Source organism: Vombatus ursinus, unplaced genomic scaffold, assembly GCF_900497805.2.
Source record: "Vombatus ursinus unplaced genomic scaffold, bare-nosed wombat genome assembly UNPS02014982.1, whole genome shotgun sequence".
NCBI classification, from domain to species: Eukaryota; Metazoa; Chordata; class Mammalia; order Diprotodontia; family Vombatidae; genus Vombatus; species Vombatus ursinus.
The window spans coordinates 360012-370220 of record NW_020954760.1 but is presented as its reverse complement, the minus strand read 5'-3'; the positions used below and the strand labels follow the sequence as shown (position 1 = coordinate 370220).

Here is a 10209-nt window from a genome sequence, read left to right as displayed (position 1 = left end):
GTGCCACCTAGCTGCCCCAGGTATTTTCTTAAAATACCCTGTATTACCTAACACCGTTCTGTGCATATAGTAGATGTTCAATTAAATGATCCCCGAACTAAGGTAAAAGTGTAGAAGCTGAGGGAAGCAGGGCAAAGGCCTGAACCTGCTGCTCAGCCCTTGTCTGAGAGGCACCAAAATGTCTCTAGGAGGAACAAAAGACAGTGAAATAATTCAGGGGGAGAATATTCTTGGGGGGTGGTAACAAGGAGAACAAGTAGTATTTCTTTATCTGTTTGTTACCTGGTGAAGAAAGTATTTGGACAAAATCGAAAAAAAATGTGTCTTGGTTGTTGTGTCCTCCTGACCATAGGAAAGCAAAAGACATGGATCTGGAGAGTATGACTTCAGCTTCTGCTCTGCAGGCTTTCTCCAAGCTGTTCAGCTCTCCTGAAGAGGAGGAGGATGACCTGGAGCAGGTGGTAAGTATCTATACAGGGATCCAGGGTTAGGTTGCTAGCAGACCGGGTCATTGCCTTACCATGTTAGAGGTGGGCTCAGAAATTATTGTAGAGCATGGACAGAAGAATAACCTTCAGAACAGTTCTGGTAAACATTCCAAACAAATCTTCCCAAACACTGTGTAGGAAAGCATAGATGTAACTATGGTTGCAACAACCACTTTCTCTCTCTCTCTCTGTCTCTCTGTCTCTCTGTCTCTGTGTCTCTCTCTCTCTCTCTGTGTCTCTCTCTCTCTCTCTCTCTGTCTCTCTGTCTCTCTCTCTCTCTCCCTCTCTCTCTGGAAAGAAGGGACAGCTTAAATTGCTTTTCCCATTTTTATTGATATCTTTTGATTTAAATTACCTTCATTTTCCAATATATCCCTCCCTCCTCTCCCTTTCTCCTCTCAAGAGCCACCCATTATAACAAAAGAATACAAAAGAGGAGGACAATAAGTTCAACAGCACTAACCACCACATCAGACAAGTCTGAGAGGTATGCAGTACTCCATACCCACAGTCCCCCATCTCTGCAGAGAAGGGAAGCAGGTGCATTCTTTCTTCTCTTCTCTTCTTAGGGACCAAGCTTGATTGGATTGCATAGCATTCAGTTTTTGTTGTTGTTGTTGTTCTTTTGTTTTTACTGTAGTCATTGTTGCTCCCTATTACCTCAGGGACAATATAGAAAGTCCTCTGACATTGAAAGCTCTTCCCAACCTGGTCCCTTCTTCCCTTTCCCATCTAACCCCTGTCTCCTTCTTCCAGTACTCAGCTCAAATCCTTTTTTCTGCAGGAGGCCTTTCCCAATCCTCTCAGCTGCTAATTGTCTTACTTGTGAGAGTACCATCCATCTATTTTGTTCATATCTTTTATGTACAGTGTGAGCTTGATGTTAACGACTACGTTTTTTGCCCTTTTTTGTATCCCCAGCACTTAGCAGAGTGTCTGGCACAGAGTAGGTACTTAATAACTGTTTACTGATTGATTGATTGAGTAAGCAAGTAAGCACTTAATGAAAGCTTGTTGAATGACTATATATTGTTTTCCTCATTCAGCTTACTTCACTTTGCATCACTTCATATATCTTTTCATGCTGTTCTGTATTCCTTTTATTCATCATTTCTTATAACCCAGTATACTCACACATCACATTTTATTTAACAACCATGTTTCAAAATGTTTATCCTTATATTTATTGTCAAATAATTCTTGACAACTATTTGCTGTGTTTACATGAAATAACATTTTCATTTATACTGTATTCCTTAGGTCCCAAACTTCCCTCTCCCTACTCCCCTGATCCTAACTTACCTGTAAAGTGGATACAGGGGGCAGCTAGGTGGTACAATGGATAGAGCACCAGCCCTGGAGTCAGGAAGACCTGAGTTCAAATCTGGCCTCAGACACATGACACTAGCTGTGTGACCCTGGGCAAGTCACTTAACCCCATTGCCTAACCAAAAAAAAAATGGATACAGGCACAGGGCCAAATGACAGAGTATTTTTAGGCCTAGTTTGAGCCTAAAAATGGTTCTCCAGTGTTTTCCTAAATAGAACTGCAAGTCAGGGGTATTTTGAGTCAGGGAGGGGATCCCAGATGGCCTACAGCTCTACTAGGGGACCCCTCTGACAGCTTCTTTTTGGCCATCCCAGTGCTTCCAAGATAACAGGAATATTCTCATGCTATCCTCTCAGTTTTGTATAATAGTAAATCCTGCCTAGATAACTGTCTACATGAGGGCAAATAAATGTTTACCAGAAATCTATGGAATACCACAGAATACATGGATCTGAAAGAAATTCATTTTATTGTTGTTGTATTTTTTAATGAAGCATTTCATTATGGGAATTGGGAAATTGTTTTCCCATGAAATGGTAGAATCCCACCATCATATGCACCAGACCAGTATATTCCTTTCAAAGCATTCATTTACCAAGTTTGGAAAGACATATAATCTGGATGAACGGCAAGTTCATTACCATTAGATTGTAGAGATAGTCACTGAGTCCTTGAGTTTCCCCCTCTAGGGTAAATTTGGTAGAGAAGGGTAGACTTTAGATTAGTCATAAAGTAGAAATGGAATTTGCACAGGAGGAGAATATAATTATCTGGGAGCTAGGAAGAAGAGGTCAGGTTCAGAAACCAGAAAGTTTTAGTCAGGAAAAAGTGTAGGAAGAATAAAACGAAGTGAGAAAGCTGGAAATTAATAAGTGCTTAGAATCTATAAAAGCAAGACACAGGAAAAAGAAATAGGAGGGAGCTAGAAGAGAATTAGGTACATGGGCTCCTCTGTGCTTATTTAGTTGAAACAGCAGGAAAATAATTGCCTGGAGACCACCTCCTGAAAATGGTCCAGGGCTGTATCATTAAAGACATCGATGGAAATCAAGTCTGCTGCCCTACAGAGACTGCAAATGAAAGGAAGGGACAATTTGAACTGGAGCAGAGCCAGAGAGGAGGATTTACCCTACTGCAAAATGTTATCACCATGAACATTTAAACACAGGGATAGTTATTTACATCTAGCTCTGTTCTAGGGGGAAAAAACCAAGAACTCAGGAGAACACAAAGTGAGGCTACACATTACTCTCCCCCACAGTCTGTGATCCAGCCATGCTGGCCTCCTTGCTGTTTCTCTTGGTTGTCAATCCAGCTCCCATCCCTGTGCCTTTGCACCGGCTGTTCACCTTGACTGGAATACTCTCCCCTTTTCCCTCTGCTTCTTAGAAGGAAGTCTTGGCTTCCTTCAAGACTCAGCTCGAATCTCATCTTCTGCAGGAGACCTTTCCTGATCCCCCTAGTTGCTAGTCCCTTCCTCTCTGAGGTTAATTTCCATTTACTCTTTATATGTCTTGTCATATGTCATATGTCATATATCAGATATGTTTGTCATAGTTGTTTGTATGTTGTCTCCCCCATTCGACTGAACTTGAGGGCAGGGACTGCCTTTTGCCTTATTTTACATTCCTAGCACTTAGCACAGGGCCTGGCACATTACTATGTGCCCTTAATAAATGTTTGTTGAGTGAGATGATTGATCTCAATGAATAACATAGCTGATAGTGGGAAATTATTGTCATAAGGTAATGATTCTGTATGTCTCGGTTATAAGCAAACTGGAGATAAGCAGTCATTCAGCTACTGTAGCACTGATGTGTTGGAGAGGATAATGTTTGAAAAAATGGATTTATAAATTGTGAAATGTTATACAAATATATGGAATTAATATTATTAATAAGCAATTAAATTTTGCAATAGAAAAGCTGCTGTCTTTTCTTTAGCATATGTTCATTTGGGAGCTGAAGAAATATCACCAGAATGATTTTTTTTAAAGCCTACTCTTTGTCACAGCAAGAGACTTCTTCTCTGCGCATTAGTTTGTTTGTGCCAACCTCACTGAAAACTGTCAAGAACTCCTAAGATTAGAAAGAAAGTACTTACTTTTTTTAAAAAACTCATAAGGGACTTGAAAGTGTCTAGGGACCGGGATGGGACCTATGATCTCATTGGCATGAGGACTTCTGGTGAGAGAACTCCCTTTAACAATGCAAATGGGTAACTTCTCTACAATGTATAGCCTTAGACTATGAGAGCTGCCCAGAACAGTGAGACATTAAGTGACTTGTCCAAGGTCACCCAGCTAGCCATTAGGTGTCAGGGACAGGACTTCAAGTTTCTTTGAGATAATTTCAACAACACATCAAAGATTTTATACCAAGAGTAGTCTAAGTCTCTTCCATTTCACAAAGTGGTAGGGATAACAAGGACAAATTGCTTAAATTATTGGCCGTGGTTCTTTGGTACAGGCTCAAATAATAGACAGCAATTACCAGAAGCTTCTGAATGCTGTTATTACCCAGTTTGATATTTTCATTTGAGAAATAAGTTTTTAATAATTTGTCTTCGTTAAATTAGTAAGCTGAAACTCCCCTCTCTGTTCCAATAGACTGATCCAATCAGTAAAGCCCATGGAGAGCATGTTAATTTTATCAAGAACTTTCAAGGCTTTATTTCTACTGATTTTAATGTTCTGTAGAAGGAGGCATTAAAAAGACTTTCTACTGGCTATTAGTATTTCAGCCATTGCTAATTTATCAAAAGGCCTCAAAGTTACCGATAAAAAGACCAACATATATTACAGAATTGGGATTATCACATAAAAATGTATATAATATGTATGCCCCAAGGGGGTCAGTGATAAAAAGAAAGTCCTGCAGACTTCAAAATATTTATAACAGCCCCTTTTGTGGCAGCAAAGAAGTGAAAACCAAGTAGATGCCCACTGATTGGGGAATGGCTAAACAAACTGTGGGCCACAGATGTAATGGACTATGACAATGAATATTATGAATATAGAGAAGCATGGGAAGACTGATACAGAGTGGAGTGAGCAGAGCCAGGAAGACAAAATACACAATGACTACAACAATGTAAATGGAAAGAACAACAACCCCAAAACAATAAAAAAAAGAATATTGCTAAATTACAAAGAACAAGCTTAGATTCAAAGAAGAGATAGGAGAAGACACCTCCCCCATTCCTTTGCAAAGGTAGGGGTTCCATGGGTTTGGAATATGGCAGATAATGTCAGATTTTTATGATATATTGATCAGTTTCACTAAACATTTTTCTTCTTCTTGGTTTTTCTTTTTAAAAAATTGTTTACTATGAGGGGTGGCATTCTGGGACAGGAATCTAGGTGATGTAAAAGATGCACTAAAATGGGATTTTAAAAAACGAATGTAGGGGCAGCTAGGTGGCACAGTGGATAGAGCACTGGCCTTGGAGTCAGGAGGTCCTGAGTTCAAATCTGGCCTCAGACACTTGGCACTTACTAGCTGTGTGACCCTGGGCAAGTCACTTAATCCCGATTGCCTTGCCATCCCCCTTCTCAAAAAAATGAATGTACGCTTCAGTACTTTTTCAGGTACCAGGTTGAAGTTACTGCTGTTTAAATCCACAGGTTTATTTTCCGGACAGGTATGCCTTCTGGGAAAATAAGTAAAAATAAGTAAAAGACTGTTACCTAGTGACTCCAGTAGGTAAATAGATGGTTCTCTATAGCAGAGATGTCCAACATGCTCATTGCAAACAACTGGATCAAAATGTCATTGGGAAATATTTAACAAAATAACTAAATATTTAACAAAATAAATAAAATTGCAGTAGAACATAGATAATGTTACTTTGTGGTTTTCTAAGTCAATATGCAGCCGGCAGCAATATATGGTTTGGTGGCCCTGTTTCTATTTGAGTTTGACTCAGCTGTTTTTGTTTTTGTGTCCCTAGCACCCAGCACAGTGCTTGACAAACATAGTGAGTGTTTAATAGATGCTTGAATGAATCTAGACTAATTCAGTTGTTTCTAGTGTGGAGAACACCTGGAATATCAACTTAGTTCTTGGACTACCTCTGGAACCTTGGTCCAATCAATCAATCAATCAACGAGCATTTATTAAGCACTCACTATGTGTCAGGCACTGCCCTAAATGCTGAGGACATGAAGGTAAAAATAGGCCCTGCCCTCCAGGACTCATGTTCTAATCGGGGAGACAACGTGCAAACAAGTATGCACATTCAGCTTACAAAAAGTTCAACATACATGCAGTGTAAGCCCATGATCATCCCAGAGGGGAGGCAGCAGCAGTTTGGGTGAAGGCTGGAACCCTGTGGGAAAATCTCTTGACCAAAGTGAGATTTTAATTGAGTCTTGGAAAAAGCCAATAGGCAGAGGTGAGGAGGGACAACATTCCTGTCATGGAGTTCATCCAGTGTAAAGGCTTGGAATTGGGAGATGGAGGGTCCTGTTGGGTTCCTCACGCAGGAATCCAACAGGACCAGCAGGGGGTCTGGTGTCATTGGATCACAGAGTACATAGAAGGGAGTAAAGTATAAGACGACTGGAAAGGTAGGAAGGGGTCAAGGTGTGAAGGGCTTTCAATGCCAAGAAGAGGGGTTTCCTAGAGGTACTAGGGAGCCATTGGAGTTTTTTGACTGACATGGTCAGACCTGCACTTTAGGAAGATCACTTTGGTAGCTGCGTGGGCTTGGAGTAGGGAGAGAATCAAGGCAGGCAGACCCATCAGCACTATTGCAGTTGTCCAAGTTTTAGGTGATGAGAAACTGCACTGGGCCGGAAGCATTGTGAGTAGAGAGAAGGTGATGTATTTGAGAGATGTCGTGAAGGTAGAAATGACAAATTCCATTACAACAATGAGAGCTTTAGTCCTCATCTTTCTTGACCCCCTTCCAGTTCCTAATACTATCACCCCATCTGCCCCTTTAAAAATTTCCTTTTTTATTATAAACATTTCAATCCATAAAGAATAAAAAAGAGGACTGCCTATGAAACTGAACTTGGTCTTTAAAAAACAACAACATGTGTATAATATGACAATTGTTGGAAACACTGTGAGGGAACAGGCACATTCATGCACAGTTGGCCTGGCTGGGAATTAGTCCAACCATTCTGGAAAAGCAACTCAAAACCTTGCCCCAGGAAGCACTAAACGCTGCATCCCCTTTGACCCAGCTAGAGGTCTGATGTCCAGAGCCAATCATCTCTGTGTTAAAGGTCTGCAAGGACATAGAAGCCAGATACTGCAAACAAAATAATAACTTGTCACTTTTCCTCTTGGGAGAATAGTAGCAATTTACTTCGGTGGAGAGAATACCAGACCAGGAGTCAGAGGCCCGTAAGTTTAAGTCTGTCATGTGCCAATTGGGTCCTTACTTTTTGAGCCTCAGTTTCCCTACCCTGTAAATGGTATAAAAAAAATCACAGAGGGTTTTCATGAGGGTTTAATTAGATAATAGATATGAAAGTGCTTTGTAAACATAAAATCATTGTGCCAAGGTAAGATATTATTATTGTATCAGAGATAAGTAATAAATTAGATCTAGAGTTAAAAATCATCAAATTCAAATCATTAATAACCAGGTGAGCTGTGTAAATATTACTTACACAATTGTGGACTCTTTCAGTCATATCTATCATCTGCTGTTGGAGCCTTGAGCCCTGGGAATATTGGACCAGCAAAGAAAGAAGAATCCAAAGGTATATTGCTCAATAAAACATGAAACATAATCAGTGTTTGTTGATAGCTTTCTTAATAGTAGTGCTTCAATTCAATTTAGCCCCTATTTATGCCAGACATTGTGCTAACCAGGAATACAAAGGCAAGAATGAAACAGCCCCTGCCCTCAGGGAGCTTTCATCCTACTGGGATAGACACAGATAAGCATAAGCCCTGGTCATTGGAGGCAAGAGGGCTCAAACAAGGGGCAGAATCACAACATTTAGGTGATGGCACTGGAGTGGACTTTTGAAGGAAGATAAGGATTCTGAAAAGGAGAGATAAAAGCATCCTAGACACAGGGGACAGTTTGTGTGAATACACAGAGGTGGAGGGTGGGGTTGGAGAGCAGTTAGTAGTACAGTTTGGCTGGAACGCAGAGTGTGTAAAGAAGAATATGAAATAAGGCTGGGAAGTTATGTTGGAATTAGGTAATTGGGAACCTTAAATACCAGGCTAAGGAACCTGTATTTTCTCCTAGAAGCCCTAGGGAGCCACCGAAAGGTTTTGAGCAGAGGAGTAACCCGATCATCATATCCTTACTTTAGGAAGGTTATTTTCACAGCTATTTGGAGGATGGATCAGAGAAGAGAGAGACTGGGGACAGGGAGACCAATTAGGAATTAGGAAGCCATTGCAATAGTCCAGGAGAGGGTGGATGAGGGCCTCAAATGGTGGCCATGCAAATGGACAAGTGAGAGATGTTGTGAAGGTAGAACTGGCAAGACTGGAAAACTGATTAGATATGGGGAATAGGAGAAGGGAGAGTCCAGAATGACTCTGAGTTTGAAAACTTAGATGACTGGGAGGATGGGGGTGCCCTCAAGAGAACTAGGAAAATTTCAAGGAAGGGTGAGTAGATTGGGGGGGGGCTGGGATAGGAGAGGAAGATGAGTTCTTTTTTGGACGTGGTGAGTTTCAGATGCCAATGGGACATCCAGTAGATTGTTACCCCCTTGTCCTTCTGCTGCTCAACTCTGAGTCACTCCCGCTATCTGCCTTCTCTTTTCCTTCTACCATGAATAATAATAATAATAATAATAATAATGATAATGATGGTAATGTTAATTATAACTAACATCTATATAGTACTTACTGTGTACTATGTACTAACTAAAGTTTGGAAAAAAGATTCAGATTGTGTATCTAGATTTAGGAATACTTTTGTAGATATTATACTTAAATCCATGGGAGCTGATGAAATCACCAAGGGAGAGGATATAGAGACACAAGAAGAGGGTTGTGAACAGAGCCTTGGGAGGACACTTTTGCTTAAGGAGCAGCAGATGAATGGTGATCCAGTGAGGGAGACGAGAAGGAGAAACACCAGGAAAGAGCAGTGTCATGGAAGCTGAGGAGAGTGGCCAAGAGGAGAAATTAATGAAAGGTGTGAGAAGCTGCAGAGAAATGAAGGTGGTGAAAAGCAAAAGCCATCAGATTAGACAATTTAGGCACCTCAGAGAGAGCCATTTCCATTGAGTTAATGGGGTTAGAAGTCAGTTTGCAGGAGGCTGAAAAGTGAGTGGGTAATGAGGAAGTGAAGGCCCCCAAGTATATACTACTCTTTCCATAAGTTTGCCAGTGAGGAGCAATAGCTTTAAGGGATGGCAGGGACAGCCAGGAGACCTGAGCAATGTTTGTAGACAACTGGGGAGGAGCCAGTAGAGATGGAGCCGTCAAACAGGAGGAAGAGAATTCTCTGACCATTGGGACAAACTCTGGTAAGAGACGGGAGGGGATCTGGTCAAGGGCAGAAGTGGGTGAAAGGCTGTCTCTTCCTCAGGGCCTGGAGCAAAGGGGCTGAGAAGGGTTGTCAGTCATGTAGAAGGGGTTTGAAGGAGTCTAGATGAGGGTAATCACGATAGCTTCCAGTTGTCAGTGAAGTAGGATGGGCAGAGTGGGGCTCAAGAAAAGTAGAAGTGTGGAGCAGCTTCTCTGGTGATTGGGGTAGCATCCATCTGGGAGGGATCAAAATGTCGCTGTACAGCAGTGGGACCCCAGTGAAGATCAGCTAATGTGCATTTAGAGAGAACCCAGCCTTTCCTTCAGCAGTGTTCTGCTAGTAGGTGACTTGGTGGATAGAGTGCTGGGCCTGGAGTCAGGAAGCCCTGAGTTCAAATTCAGCCTCAGATTTTTACTAGCTAGGTGATCCTGGGCAAGTCACTTTACCTCTGTTTACCTCAGTTTCCTTATCTGTAAAACAGGCATAATAATAACACCTACATCCCAGGGTTATTGTGAGAATCAAATAAGATAATAATTGTAAAACACTTAGCACAGTATCTGGCACATAGTAAATACTATGTAGATATTAGTTATAATTATTATTGTTGTTGTCATTATTATTATTATTCAGTACTAGTAGGAACAGAGAAGGCAGATAGTGGGAGTGACTCAGAGTTGAGCAGCAGAAGGACAAGGGGGCAAGGGCTTCCAGGGTAGAAGCTCAGGCATAGTTGAACTGGTTAACTCCAGGTAAGTCTGTGAAGGGAAGAAAGGTGAGGCCAAAGCAGGGATGATGGTCTCAAGGTCATAGTGAAGATGAGTCTGACAGCTAGGTGGCACAGTGGAGAAAGTGCAGGTGTGGGGTCTGGAAGACTCATCTTCCTGAGTTCAAATCTGGCCTCAGACACTTACTAGCCATGTGACCCTG

General features: G+C 41.4%; 1 protein-coding gene across 2 annotated transcripts in view; it reads left to right on the top strand.

Annotated features, from left to right (window-relative positions):
• The window catches only part of PIH1D3 (PIH1 domain containing 3), an 80868-nt gene that overhangs the window by 25785 nt on the left and 44874 nt on the right, over positions 1-10209 (top strand). For both annotated transcript variants that reach the window (XM_027845577.1, XM_027845578.1), the window contains exons 2-3: positions 353-461; positions 7465-7537. In XM_027845577.1, coding sequence (XP_027701378.1) covers positions 353-461; positions 7465-7537 — 182 coding nt within the window. The remainder of the gene's footprint in view (positions 1-352; positions 462-7464; positions 7538-10209) is intronic.